Source organism: Mastigoproctus giganteus, chromosome 7 (genome assembly GCF_048544385.1).
Source record: "Mastigoproctus giganteus isolate SK-2022 chromosome 7, ASM4854438v1, whole genome shotgun sequence".
Classification (NCBI taxonomy): domain Eukaryota; kingdom Metazoa; phylum Arthropoda; class Arachnida; order Uropygi; family Thelyphonidae; genus Mastigoproctus; species Mastigoproctus giganteus.
In genome coordinates, this window is record NC_143581.1 from 138,633,059 (window position 1) to 138,648,665 (window position 15,607).

General features: G+C 40.0%; 1 protein-coding gene across 2 annotated transcripts in view; it reads left to right on the forward strand.

The window, feature by feature from the left end:
• Positions 1-15,607, forward strand: part of LOC150083222 (charged multivesicular body protein 7) — a 266,289-nt gene that overhangs the window by 145,087 nt on the left and 105,595 nt on the right. For both annotated transcript variants that reach the window (XM_090377112.1, XM_090377114.1), the window contains exon 6: positions 3,826-3,874. In XM_090377112.1, the coding sequence (XP_090233238.1) occupies positions 3,826-3,874 (49 nt within the window). The remainder of the gene's footprint in view (positions 1-3,825; positions 3,875-15,607) is intronic.

Below are 15,607 nucleotides of genomic sequence, written 5' to 3' on the forward strand. Positions count from 1 at the left end.
TTTCATTCTTCAAATCCCTGAGTGTAGTACCACAGAGTTGGTACGTTTCTCATGGGGTACTGCTACCCATATGGTGTACTTTGCATTTGTCAATTTAAACTTCTGTTGCCACTTATCAGCCCATCTGCCTAACTTTCTAGATCCTGTTGCAGTAGCATGCTATCTATAGTGTAATTAACAATCCTGCCAACCTTGGTATCATCTGCAAACTTGGACATTAAGCCTGATATACCTTTATCGATATCATTGATAAATACACAAAATAATAATGGGCCCAGCACCGAACCATGGGGGACTTCACTAATAACATTAATCCACGTAGAGCAGTGTCCGTTTATTACCACTCTCTGCTCTCCCACTCAACAATCCCTTTATCCATTGCAGCAACTTGCCCTTAATGCCATACCACTGCAATTTGTGCAGCAGTCTTCCACGTGCAACAGTATCAAAAGCTTTCCCGAAATCCAAGTATATGATATCAAAATTATTTTTTGCATCCAGTTCCTTTGTAACCACATCGTAGTATCCAACAAATTGGTTGGATACTACAGACAAGACTATCCCTTAACAAACCCATTCTGTGTCTGAACTATTACTGCAGTCTTATCTAGGTGATCCTTCTCACCTCTTTAATCATTGACTCCATTATTTTCTCAGCAACAGAAGTTAAACTAACAGGCCTATAATTATTTGTTTCACCCATTGAACCCCCTTTGTGAATTGGGGATACACTTGCACATCTCTGTAGTTGATTGCTGGAACAAACTTCTATCTGTTGTTGTGGAAGTTGATAGCTTAAATAAATTCAAGGCAGAACTAGACAAAAATTTGCAATGAATGGGTCAGTGAAATGGGAAGGGTTTTTTTTTTTTTTTTTGGCTGATGCTGTATAAGCTTGCTTTCTTGCATCATGTGCCTCTACTAATGCTAATGCAGGCTCAAATTGCACTGTTTTATATTGCATTAAAATTGAATTTCTATTACTGCTTACTAGAAATGTATTATACTTACTGTAGTACACTGTATTTTTGAATGCGTAGTTTATTTTTTATGAATAAAATATGCTTTCAAAACTAATCTCTGTGCAAATATATTTAATGTTATTAATAAGTGTCATTTTATTTATTATTGATTTCAAAATTGAGTTAAAACAAAACAGAAATAAACACTAATATTTGTTAGAAAAGTGCAGTAGAACTTATTTGACAGTGGTTCTATAAAAATAATTTTGAACAAAATTTCTGTATGATGAAATCATGTTCATGTTAATTACAAGAGGACAATTCATGTTCCCTTGTTGTAATTATTTTTATATATATTTTTTACTGTATGTGTTATGTAAGTCTAATAATAATAATAATAAGAAAATAGAAAAATATGTATATATATAAATTTGTACAGTCAGTTCTGCAATAACAAATTTTTGCAACGCGAATTTGCTCTAATGGGATTGCTATATTAGGGAACAATGTGACTGTAATGCTATTTTCGCATTTGCTCACATGCAATTTCGTCTGCGAGTAACACCAGGTGAACGCAAAACCCGGCACCAAGCTGAATGTAGTGACCTGTGCAGCAATACATACAAGTTTACTAAGCTTAAAAAATATCAAACGTCAAATGTGCGACAGCTATATTTCCCATTTACGATAACTGTATTGGTCAGTCTGTTGTCATTCGCTGTATTCACAAGATTTTTTGGTCAAACAGAAATTTCATGAGATGGGATAGCATGAACGGAGGAGCACATTTCTGGAGGTCACTACCATAACAACTAAATGGGAAATATAGCTCCCACACATTTAAAGTTTGACATGGTTACATGTGAGCTCAATGTATAAGGTGATAATAGTGTGTTTCCGCTGTAAAGGCAGAAACACGCTACATATTCTCTCACCTTACGCACACAAACCTTATGTATCTCTTACCTCATTTTATCCCCATGTGTTATCCTACATTGTGTGTGTGTGTTGGACTGTTCTCCCACATTTGTTAACTTTTCTTTATAAAAAGTATATTTATACAAGGTCCCAGAAATACAGCGTCACAGGTGAGCGTTCTGGTTCCAAGAAGTCAAGTAGTGAGTGCAAAAGGAAAGCATTAAGCATAGAAGAGAAACTTGAAATAATAAAACGTTTTGAAAGAAATGAGAGAACAGGTGATATCTCAAGAGCAACAGGCTTAAATGAATCCACATCGCGCACTATCGGAGACAATGCCGCAAAAATAAAAGCTATGTGTATAGCTGGAACAACTTCAAGTGCCGCAAAGTCAATTAGAACTAAAGAAATGGAAAGGCTGCTAAACATATGGATTGAAGACCAAACCAAAAAAAAAAAAAATTGGGAGCAAACTTTCTCACAGTGAAAGAGAAAGCATTAACTATAAGCCTTAAAAAGAAATCACCAAATCCTGCAGAAGTGCCTCCTTTTAATGCTAGTAGCGGCTAGTTTAGTGGCTTCAAACACCACTACTCTTTTCACGATGTTAAACTGTCTGGCAAAGCCGCAAGTGCAGATGAGGAAGCCGCAAAAGGATTTCCACTTACTATTGCTATTTAAGACGAACATTCAAGATGTTAATTGCTGCTACTGAAGGTGACAAGGCACAAACATAGAAATTTGTGCCTTGTTATAGAATTTTGGAAGAGATTTAACATCAAAATTGCCATTGATATGATTGTAGAAGCCTGGACGGATGTTACAAGAGACTGCTTGAATCGTGTGCAGCACAAACTTATACCTAATTTAATTCGCGATTTTGAAGACTTTGAACCTTCACAGCAACTAAAACAAATCAAAGCAGGTGGTGCTGTTCTTGCAAAGGAAGTTGGTTTAGAGGAAGTAGAAAATGAAGATGTAGAAGAGCTTGTTGGGTCTCACAATGAGGATCTATCTATTGAAGATTTGACAACGAAGTCCAGCAGGCTGCCCCACGAGAAATTAAAACAGCAGAGTTATCAGGTGCTTTAAGTGGAATTGAGAAGCACCTGCAGTGGATTGAGGATAATGATTTTAATGCTGAAAATATTATAGGTTAGTGCTTGGTGCATTCGGACCCATTTGGAACCATACAGGCAGCTCCTGCATGAAAGGAGGCAGGAAAAGCAACAAAAGCTAGATAACTATTTTAAACCAGCACAGAAGAAAGAAAAGCAGGACAGTGAATCACACCCTTCCACATCGGGTATAACAACATTTCTTCCTAAGAATGATAACCCTCCTTCTACCCCTTTGGCTCATCAGCTAAAGCCCTTCACCACACCCACTTCAAACAAACAAACTTCATATCGTATAAAGGTAAAGTGCTATATTTACTGTAATATTTATTTATTTATTAGAAATTTAAGATAAATAAATTTTCTGTTTATACTCCGGCACAACAACCAAGTCAGTAGAATTTACAATAAATCGTCAACACAAATATTTATCGTATTTAGTAGCCATGGGCTTGAACCCCGGTCCACTCAAGGAATGCGTGCTATGCACTCTTGCTCCTGACCACTGGGCTACATTAGGCCTACCTGTGTTAGCAATTTTATTGAATTTCTACCTTTTTTTTTTTTTTTAGTGTTTTACTTACCAGACAACTTTTTTTTTGAGTGATCTGCCCCCTATCCCTATTTTTTCCATGAGCCCTGTTGTTTTTAATGCACAAAATACCATAACATGGAGATTTTTAGGATACATCTACCATGTTATAGCAGAACTGACTGTATATATATATTTTTAGCATATGTATTATATATAAGTATAATAATAAGAAAATATATAAATATGTAATATATTTTTTTTTATATTTAATAAATAAATATTTTACTTTTAGTCTTACTGCGGAAGCAAAGCAAAATATTAGCAATGGACAGAAAAGTAAGGTGAGATTAACTGATTTCACATATTTTTACTAGATTTTTCTTAATTATATTTATTTAAAATTGAAGCAAATGTGTAAAAATTTTAAATTACGAACTGCTACATTTGTGATATAGTTTTGTACATTTGTAGACATTATTTATTTGTGTATTATACCAAATATTATAGTAATACAATGAAAGGTGCCCATGAAGTTAAAAATCTTAATACAAGCATATTATAGAAAATAAATATCACATCTATTTCTGGAAAATATATGATCATAATAACCAGTACATTACATTTGTTAAAACAAATTGTATCGCTGCAACTTGTATAACCAAAACTGATCAGTTGTGTACAAAATAAACATTAAATTCTGCCAAGTTTATTATAGGATTGTCTTACTAAATAAAAGTACAAATACACAAAATGAAAAAATGTTCTTGTTTAATATTATCAGCAGCTAATTGAAAATACTCTCTGTGTGAAACTAGTTTTGCATGCAGAGAGAGAGAGAGAGAGAGAGAGAGAGAAATAAATGGCCAAACAGCCCTGACAGCAGTGAATCATGCTCAATATAAAGGTGTCTATAAGATTCTGTGGCAACAAATCCCATTCTTCCACAAATGTAGGCCTTAGCTCACCAAGAAACCGAGGAGTTGGTTGTCAGTGTGCAAAGCAGTGACCAAGGGCATCCCACACATGTTCAATCGGATTTAAGTCTGATGATCATTCTGGCCACAGCAGTCATTGGATATCATCAGGTTCAAGATATTCCTCCACCACTTGAGCTATATGTGCAGTGACGTCATGAATGAAAAGAAAATCTGGGCCAACTGCACCCCTAAAAAATCGTACATATGGTTCGAGAATATTTGGTACCTCTGCATGGTTACTGTACCCCTATCAAAAACATGGAGGGGTGCAGCCGTTGATCACTATTCCATGCCACATGAGAACACTGCCTCCCCACCATAAGGTGTCCCTTTCTCTGAACTGTTAGCAATTCCAAAAGAAACTTATTAGGAATGCTTCCAGAAGTTACAGAAGCATTAGTATGAAATGAGATCCATCCAAATTTCCAGTAGGATTCATAATTTCCCAAATAGGGGTAGAATTTTTTTCAGCCTGGACTGTACTTGTTAACAGGAGAGATTGCTTCTACCGGGATGGGATACACTTAAATAGAAAGGGTGCAAGAATATTTGCTGATGCTATCGAGGCAGTGTTAGGTGGGTCAGAAAACTGCTAGCTTGGGGGGAGACAAAGACCAATAGATTCACAGTAGTCACTGGCAGAGGTGAAAGAGATTCTTGCGCTGCTTCTATTAGAATGAGCAAAGCCTGAAAAACAAGATGCATGATATTTCAGAGACTGCTGGGAGCCATTGCGGTACAAGTAAACACATGGGTTGTGTTAGGGTAGCTAAGAATAGAAACAGGTGCAGGTATACTTGCGTGTACACCAATGCTAGGAGTTTAGTAAATAAATTTGATGAATTTGAGGTATTGCTCAAAACATCAAAGGCAGATATTGTTGGGATATCAGAGACGTGATGTCACACAGATATAAGGGATGCAGAACTGGAATTTGGGGGAGTACAACGTCTATAGAAAGGATAGACAGGATAGGAAGGGGGGAGGGGTTATGCTATTAGTTAAGGAACACATAAAAACCAAGGAAGTGAAGCCAGTTGACATCGCTGGACAGTGCAGTGTTGAGTCAGTTTGGTGTGACATAAGCATTGGGAGATCAAAATTGAGAGTAGGAGTGTGCTATAGGCCTAATGACTCTGATGAGTATATTAAGAAACTGTACAGGGAAATAGAGTGGGCCAGTAAATCAGAGAGTCTTATAATGGGAGATTTTAATTTCCCAGATATTGACTGGAATTTGGGGGCTGGTCACTCACACACTAGCAGGGCTTTTGTGGATTTATTGGATGATTGTTTTCTACATCAGCATGTTCGGGAGGCAACTAGAGGGAGTAATACTCTTGATTTGATTATCAGCAGTGATTCTTCATGCATTAAGAATCTGCAGATAAATGAACCACTAGGTGGCAGTGATCACAGTGTGCTGAAGTGGGATTTACTCAAAGAGGTAACTACCATTAGGTAAAGGGAAGGGTTATTGCTTCCGTAAAGGCAACTACGATGGACTGAGACAGTATTTAAATTCTATACAGTGGGACCAACTGATGATGTTACCAACAGCATATTCAAAATGGGAAGCATTCAAAGAACTTATCTTGGAAGCTACTAGGCTTTACATACCAACTAAGAAATATTGTTCAAGGTTTAGGCCAAAATGGATGTCAAATGAACTAATGAGGCATATGGCAGAGAAGAAAAATGCATGGGATACTTACAAATTAACACATGACACAGAAGCCCATGATAGATACAAGTTGATATGCAACCAAGTTACAAAGGAGGTTAGGCAGGCGAAGGCAGATTACGAGAAATCCTTGGCAAGGGATGCAAAGAAAAGCAGCAAAGAGTTCTTTACTTATGTAAACTCTAGAAGGAAGGGGATGAATCAGATTGGTCCACTTGATATTGATGGGTCAACTGTTGATGATCCTGCTCAGGTAGCTAACAAACTAAATGAATATTTTGCATCGACATTCACACATGAGGAGTTGTTCAGCGAGGGGAATGCCAGAGGTGTATTCAACTCTAGTAGTAAGCTACAGAATCTTCAAATAACTGGGAGTAAAGTGGAGGAGAAACTGTTGAAGATAAACACAAGAAAGGTACCCGGGGTGGATGGGATCTATCCAGTTATATTAAAAGAGGCAGCAAAGGAAGTAAGCAAACCCTTAGCCATAATTATGAGAGCTTCCTTGGACTCAGGGGAAGTACCCATAGACTGGAAATGTGCAAATGTGACCCCAATTCACAAAGGAGGATCAAAGGCTGACACAAGTAATTATAGACCTGTGAGCTTAACTTCTGTTCCAGGAAAATTAATGGAGGCACTGGTTAAAGAAGCACTGCAGGATCATTTAGACAAGACTTCAGTTATAGCTGGGACACAGCAAGCGTTTTGTTAAGGGGAAGTCTTGCCTGACAAATTTGATTGGATACTATGATGCAGTCACAAAAGAACTGGATGCAGGGAATAGCTTTGATATTATATACTTGGATCTTAGAAAGGCTTTTGATACTGTTGCACATGGAAGACTGCTACACAAATTGGAGCAGTGTGACATTGGAGGCAAATTGCTGCTATGGATAAAGGGATGGTTGAGGGGGAGAAGACAGAGAGTGGTAATCAATGGACACTGCTCATCGTGGACTAATGTTATTAGTGGAGTCCCTCAGGGCTCAGTGTTGGGTCCATTATTGTTTTCTGTATTTATAAATGATATTGATGATGGTATATCAAGCTTAATGTCCAAGTTTGCAGACGATACAAAGGTTGGCAGTGTTGTCAAGGACACTACTGACACTATGCTGCTGCAACAGGATCTGGAATGGTTGAGCAGATGGGCTGAGAGATGGCAAATGAAGTTTAACATTGACAAATGTAAAGTACTACACATGGGAAACAGCAACCCCAGAGCAACGTATCAACTCTGTGGTACTACACTGACAGTCGTAGAGAATGAAAGGGACTTGGGGGTGGTTGTGCAGGCAGATATGAAGTTCTCTGAGCAGTGCAGACGGGCTGCAAGAGTAGCTCATGGAGTATTGTCAATGATATACAGGAATTTTTCCAGCAGGGATAAGGAGGTGATTATTCCCTTGTATAAGGCAATGCTCAGGCCACACCTAGAGTACTGTATACAGATCTGGAGGCCTCATTTCAAGAAGGATGTAGAGCTGCTGGAACGAGTACAGAGAAGGGCAACAAGATTAGTGAATGGAACAAAGGGGTGCTCTTACGAAGAAAGGCTTAAGTTTTGCAAATTACAGTGTCTGGAGACTAGGCACCAGCGAGGTGATCTGATAGAGGTGTATAAAGCCTTGAATGGTTTGAGCATGCTCAATGCTGATGGGATTCTTCCTCTAGCTCAGAATAATCACCTGAGAGGGCATAAATTCAAATTGAAGAAAGACAGATGTAGGATAGATGTGCGGAAATTTGCCTTTAGCCAGCAGGTAGTTGGTTGGTGGAACAGACTTCCATCCCTTGTAGTGGAGGTTGATAGCCTAAATAAGTTTAAGGCTCAGCTGGACAGGTATTTTGAACGAACAGAGGGGTGAAGTGGAAGTGGGTTTTTTTTTTTTTTTTGGCTGATGCTGCATAAGCTTGCTTTCTTGCATCAAATGCCTCTACTAATGCTAATGCTAAATATTAGTTCAGTCCCTAAACTTTTTGATCAAGCCTTATATATTATTTTATTTTATTTTTTCTTAACTCTCAGGTGTCTGGATACTTTTGGTATCTATTAGGAATAGGTATAAATGTAACTGCATTCATGCTATAAGTAAGCAGACCAACAAAATGCAATAGATGGGTCAGGACATTGGGGGGGGGGGGATCATAATTGGATACCATATTAGCAGTCAGTCTGTTCATGCCATTGTAGCAAAGCTGCAATGCCTGAGACTGGTGATGGGCATGCTCACTAAATTGAAACATTGCATTCTTGCTATGGATGGGAAAATCAGGTAGATACAGCATTTGGCAAAAAGTGATCTAAGGATGCCCAGAAGAGTGATACACAAATCCCATGAGTTCTCACAAAATATTATCAACCAAGAATTAAGGGTGGCCACTGGAGCTGATATTAATACAAAGATGATACTCAGGGAACTTCATATCATCAGATTTTATGGAAGGGTTTGTAGCACATGAACTAAACGTCCCATAGCATTTGATGGGTTGTACACTAGGCAAGTGTACAACCCATCAAAATTGGTCCGTGGAAAATTGGAAAGCTGTGCTATGTAAGTGAGAAATCACGGTACACAGTTTTCCATCTGATGGCATCTGTTTTCTTTTCCAGATGCCTGGAGAACATTATTTACCAGAATGCATTGTCTCAAGCAGTGCCGGACAGAGGAAGATTTTTCGGCACCCCTTTACTAAAGATATATATACAGTAAGACCCCTGTATCCATGGGAGATACGTTCCAAGACCTACCGTGGATGACTGAAACTGCAGATATAAGCGAACACCTGCTAACCCCCTATATAACAATGATTTTCTTGTACATACAATAATAAAGTTTAATTCAGAAATTAAACACACAGTAAGACATTATCAACATTAAATACAGTAAAAATAAAGTACAGCAGACTCTCGATTTACCGGGACACTTCAAGACTCCAAATTAAAAAAAAAAAAAAAAATCAACCAGAAATCACAAAATTCAAGTAATAAGTTAAGTCGTCATTGGGAGATTAGTGTACCTGTTATCTTGTAACCCCCACTGTCTTCACACCTACAGCTTAAAAAAAAAAAAAAGAAAAAGACCAAATGTTTAGTTTGATTTAGTGCATTGTGCCGATTGTTATGTTCCGCCGCACCACAAAAGGACAAATTTTATGTCAGGGATGTCGGAAATTTTTTTTTTTGTTTAGAAATCGTAAAAATGATGGGCAAATGCAAGAGTTGTGTTTCAAATTAAACAAAAACTTGAAATTATTCAAAAGTTTGAAAACAGTGCATCCGTTAAATCTCTAAAGAACCATTATAATGTTGGTGACCAAACCATACGCGAAATTGTAAAAAAATAAAGAGAAGCTATTCGATTTAAAATCGACATCATAAAAAAATAAAGGGAAGCATCGTGTTGAACACACAAGTAGTACGTGTTTAGTTTTTTCGTTTTTATTTCCGTGGTTAACCACGGGTAACTGAATCAGCGGATACAGGGGCACAACTGTATATATTTTTCATGATTTGTAAAATTTGGCGCCCGTTAAAGAATGGCACTCTGGGCAAGGGTTTTGCTGGCCCGTGCCTTAATGCAGCATGGGTCCCAAATGAAGTTTGGCTGAGATGCTGTCCTGGGAGGTCCTTTTCTGTTTCAGCATTACAATGCGCCCTATCATGCTCTGCAGCCTATAGTGACTTTGTTAGAAGACAGTGTTTTGCGGAAGGTGCCTCCTGGTGTTTTCCCACATCTGCACCATGGTACTTTGTGAAGAAGTACGGAATCTCTATAAAAGCCAGAAAAAGTGTAATGTCTGGTTTTTGTCAGAGTTGTAAGTGTGTTTAGGGTCAAGCGGAACCAGGGGTTTCCCCCATCTCCACGTAGTTTACATTGTGGTGTGTTACAGTACGCTGTAAATGCCAGAGATTTAAAAGTGTGTGGGTCTTGGATCGTTTAGTGTCATGTACCATTGTTCTTCTGGTCATTTAGCTGCTAAACCCCAATTGGGGCCCAACATTGCCCCACTTACGCCCCGTGGAGGCAGACCAGGAACCCAGTAGCTTATATGCACTCTGGCAGGTCCTGCCATCTAATTTCTGAGATTTCGGTGGCTAGGACCTAAAAAAAAAAACAAAACAAAACATGGGCACTTAAGTTTAGAAAAGCCAGGAGAGGTTAATGTGGTTCAGTTTAGAAATCGTTAATTTTGATTAGTTATGTGGGGTTTATGCTGGCGTATTAGTCAGAGTAGGGGGAAGAGACTGAAGGCTGGTGGGCAAGACAGAAATATGGGGTCGATAGGGAAGGCAACCCCAGATGGTCAGTAAGGCATGCCCATGCCTCACCAGGCGAAATACATGGGGTGGTAGGGGAGGGAGGAAACAGGAAGACCATCTCCTCCTCCCCCTGCCAGGGATAGGAAAGAAAGGAACCAGGCAAGGGAGCTGGTAGAGATCGCTATTTGGCTACATGGCAGTGAGGCTGCATCAGTCGTAGTGTAGTCATAAGTCCGGTACTAGAATCACTCGTGGGATAGTGTCCTGTCCAAGTTGAATGTCTTTGTTTTTGGTTCTCTATCTTCATTCAGTATATTTATCAGTTTCACTTAGGTCTCATATTTGTTGGTACATAGGCAGGGTTTCTTGGTAGACAGCTAGTAGCTTCCACATAATTTTCATTCCGGGGTGTGTCCTAAAGGATGTTTTTATTTGTTATCTAGCTGGTCATCTTTCACTCCTGGTGTATTGCATTTAACGTTCTCATTCTTAAGAAGAGTTCTTGAGCGAAGTTGGTCAGAGCTCTGTATTCCTCCTCTGAATCCAGTTGGTGAAACTCTTGCCCTCTGGGGAGGTATCTTATACTCGTGATTAGAATGCACCTGAGATCCTCATATTGCGGACAGTCGTACACGAGGTGTTCCCAGGTTTCGATCTCTCCACATGTACAGCATGGGTCCTCTGCAAGGGCGAAGTCCATTAACTTTGCGTTAAAGGGGCCATGTCCAGTTAGCAAGTATGTTTGCAACCCCAGAAAGAACCAAATAGGTGATTTTGGATAGATTTTTTCAAGTTGCGGTAAGAACTTGTGGGTGATTGCTCCTTTGGTTGTTTCTGCCCACCTGTCCTGCCACATCTGCAGCAGGTGAGACTGAAGCCAGATCTTTTCTGGTTGTTTGTTGGGTCTATTGTAAATTCCAAGAAAGTGGTGGTTATTCCCTTAGATAAGTAGTAGAGGAGTCCTGTTCTTGCCATTTCAAGATCAAGTGGAAGTACTGCTGCTATCACCTGAAGCTCTGGGTTACTCACCGTTCTGCAGGCGCTGGTGGTAGTGAGGAGGATGGTGCGTTGAATTGCATCCAGAGTTCTCTTATTTACGACTAAGGCAGTTTTGTCATACCAGATTGCTGAAGCGTATGTAATTATTGGGAGGAAGGTTGTCTTGTAGTATAAGGCTAGGGTACGCTTTTTGAGAACCCAGTCTCGCCTTGTGACCCTAGCTACCATGGCAGAGCAGTTTCTGATCTTTTGTCTTAGGAATTTGAGATGTGGTTGGAAGGATAAGTTATTGTCTAGTATGACACCCAGGTGTTTTAGTTGACTAGCAAACTTGATAGTTGTCCCATCAATCTTAATCTGGGGTGGTCGTGTCAGTTGCAGGGTTCCTTTGAGCAGTGCCGAGAATGTCTTTGTCGGTGAAATTGTTAAGAAATTCTTCTTGGCCCACTGTTGGAGTACTGCAGGGCCTGATTAGCTAGGTTTTCCAATTGGGCTCTGGAGTTTGCTTGCACTGTCAAAATCAAGTCATCTGCGAAGGCCTGCACCCCCCACTGCACCTAGGTCCATTCTCAAGAACTCATCAAATACCAAGTTCCAGAGGAGTGGGTCCAATACAGACCCCTGTGGACATCCTCTGTGTACTGTTCTTGCGATCTTTTTGTATGGAGTGTTTATCTCAAGTTTTCTTTGTGAGAGATAGGTTTCTATGACTTTATAGAGGTTGATAGGTACTTTAGCTTTCCTGAGTCTGCCCAAGACGCTCTGCCACCAGAGTGAGTCGAATGCCTGGCAAAATCAATCGATATTACGAGGAAATATTTGTTGTCACATTCTTTGACCTTGATAGTTAGGTTTCTGAGGGCTTCTGTTGTGGAGGATCCCGGTTTAAATCCAAACTGATTCCCAGATAGGAGGCCAGCTGCTTCGTAGTGTTGGAGGATTTGTTTGTGCAGTAGCCTTTCAAATAATTTGCTAACTACTGAAAGAAGTGCGCTGGGCCTGTAGGATTTTGGGCACTCTGATTTCTTAGTCGGACTCTTGATGATAACCTGGTATTTAAGGATGTGTCGCTTAAGTCTCACTATTACTGAGGAAGGAGGCAGACACCTCCGAAAGCTCTAATAGTGTTTTTTATCGTCTTTTTATCGCTTTTATATTTATATTTTAATGCATTTTAACTTATTTACTTATTTTATTTTTGTTATAGTTTAGTTTTTGTAAATAATTAAAAGTTTTTGTAAATATTATTTTACAGTCTTTTCTATCATTTTATTTTATTTTATTTCATTATTCAATCAGTCATAAACGGTTGGTGTGTGTGTTTAAAATTGGTGGTCTTGATGATAAGTTTGATGTTGGTTGTTTTCCATTTTGTTGGGAATTTCCCTACCTCTAGGCATCTGTTGAACAGGGTCAATAGCAGTTGTGGTGTATATTCTATTACTTTTTTAAGTACAGTCAGTCCTCGTATAGCACGATACTTGTGTTCCTAGAAACCCTTGTGCAATATGAACAACAGGCCCTATGGGAAAAATAGGGTTAGGTGCCGACCACCCACTAATTTCCGGAGTCCACCAGGGGTTGGCTCCAGGTTTCGGGTTCTTCTTTTTGATAGCTTCGTTGCTTGTATCTGTGATTATTTTAGTTGTCTTATCTTGCAGTACGTCCGGGTCGGCTTGCGGGTCTAAACTTTCTGGATTGTGTTCCACCGCTTCATTCAGTAGGCTTCTGAAGAGCTCCCAGTTGGCACTGGTGATAGCATATCTGTTTGTCACCTGCTTGGCTAGTGGTGTTCTTGTTAGGACTCTTGTTATCTTGTAGGTTATGACACGGTGGTCCGAAGTGGTCCACGAATCTTCGATCCTCCAATCAGTTACGAACCCCGCAAGATTTCTTGTTGCCAGAGAGATGTCGATTGTGGCCTCTCACAGGGTATTACAATAGGTTGGCAGATGATGTGGCTAGTTTAGAACAGTAAATTGGGAGCCCATGAGGAAGTCCTCCAGAAGTTGGCCATTTCTGGTACCTCTTCTGTCTGGTGTAATACTATGGCATGCTGGCGAACGACAGTTGACATCCGCGCCAATTATAATTTTTTGGTTCGGCAGTGTATCCAAAAGTTGTTGTAAGTAGTTTATTGCAAAGGTTATTTCTTCTCCTGGTCGGCAGTATAGTGCCACCACGTAGAAGGTGCCCAGGGCTGTGATAAGGTGTGCGAAAGCGGCCCAGGTCGTGCAGAACTGCATGATCCTGGTGGCCGTGATGTTCTAGTTTCTGATCAATATGGCCGCCCACGGAGTATCCTCATCTGTCTGAATAATTTTGAAGTGCAGTGGATAGCCCCTGACCAGCTTTTTATGTACATAGGGCTCCTGGAGTAGTATAATGTCTGCATTTTCCTCCTCTGCTTTTACTCTGACCTGGTCGGCCACAGTTCTAGCCCGTTGTGCATTTGTCTGGAAGATCTTTATCATTGTGTAATTAAAGTTTTTAATTCGTGTCCCCATCGTTAATTCTTCCTTGGTAGACACTCTTGGCTCTCAGATAGATTGGGCATTTCGGGTCTCTGATGGAGTGATTATGGTCTAGTTTCTGCGTCTTAGTTTGTGCATACAGTGTCTTGGTTCTTGTTTGGGCACGCGTTGTAGTCATGCCCATTTTCAGAGCAGTGACCACATGTCTTGACGTCCTGTGCGCAAGTGTGGGAGGTGTGGCCGAAATTGCAACATTTGTAACACTTGGGAACGGCCACATGCTCCCTCAAGTGACAGGATCCCCAGTCTATGTAGATTAGCATTACTAGAGGCATATGATGCAAGAAAGCAAGCTTATGCAGCATCAGCCAAAAAAAAAAAAAAAAAAAATACTTCCACTTCACCCCTCTGTTCGTTCAAAATACCTGTCCAGCTGAGCCTTAAATTTATTTAGGCTATCAACTTCTGCAACAAGGGATGGAAGTCTGTTCCACCAACCAACTACCTGCTGGCTAAAGGCAAATTTCCGCACATCTGTCCTACATCTGTCTTTCCTCAATTTGAATTTATGCCCTCTCAGGTGATTGTTCTGAGCAAGAGGCAGTATCCATCATGGTTTGAATGGTTTGAGCATGCTCAAACCATTCAAGGCTTTGTACACCTCTATCAGATCACCTCGCCGGTGCCTAGTCTCCAGACACTGTAATTTGCAAAACTTAAGCCTTTCTTTGTAAGAGCAACCCTTCGTTCCGTTCACTAGCCATGTTGCCCTTCTCTGTATTCGTTCCAGCAGCTCTACATCCTTCTTGAAATGAGGCCTCCAGACCTGTATACAATACTCTAGGTGTGGCCTGACCATTGCCTTATACAAGGGAATAATCACCTCCCTATCCCTGCTAGAAAAATTCCTGTATATCATTGATAAGACACCATGAGCTACTCTTGCAGCCCATCTGCACTGCTCAGAGAACTTCATATCTGCCTGCACAATTACCCCCAGGTCCTTCTCATTCTCTACCACTGTCAGTGTAGTACCACATATATGTTGCTCTGGGGTTGCTGTTTCCCATATGTAGTACTTTACATTTGTCAATGTTAAACTTCATTTACCACCTCTCAGCCCATCTGCTCAACCTTTCCAGATCCTGTTGCAGCAGCATAGTGTCAGTAGCATCCTTAATAACCCTGCCAACCTTTGTATTGTCTGCAAACTTGGACATTAAGCTTGATATACCATCATCAATGTTATTTATAAATACAGAAAACAACAATGGACCCAACACTGAACCCTGAGGGACTCCACTAATAAGATTAGTCCACGATGAGCAGTGTCCATTAATTACCACTCTGTCTTCTGCCAGTCAACCATCCCTTTATCCATAGCAACAATTTGCCACCAGTGCCACATTGCTCAAACTTGTGCAGCAGTCTTCCATGTGCAACAGTATCAAAAGCCTTTATAAGATCCAAATATATAATATCAAAGTTATTCCCTGCATCCAATTCTTTTGTGACTACATCATAGTATCCAATCAAATTGGTCAGGCAAGACCTTCCCTTAACAAAACCATGCTGTGTCTGAGCTATAACTGAATTCTTGTCAAGATGATCCTGCAGTGCTTCCATTAATTTTCCTGGAACAGAAGTTAAACTCACAGGTCTATAATTAC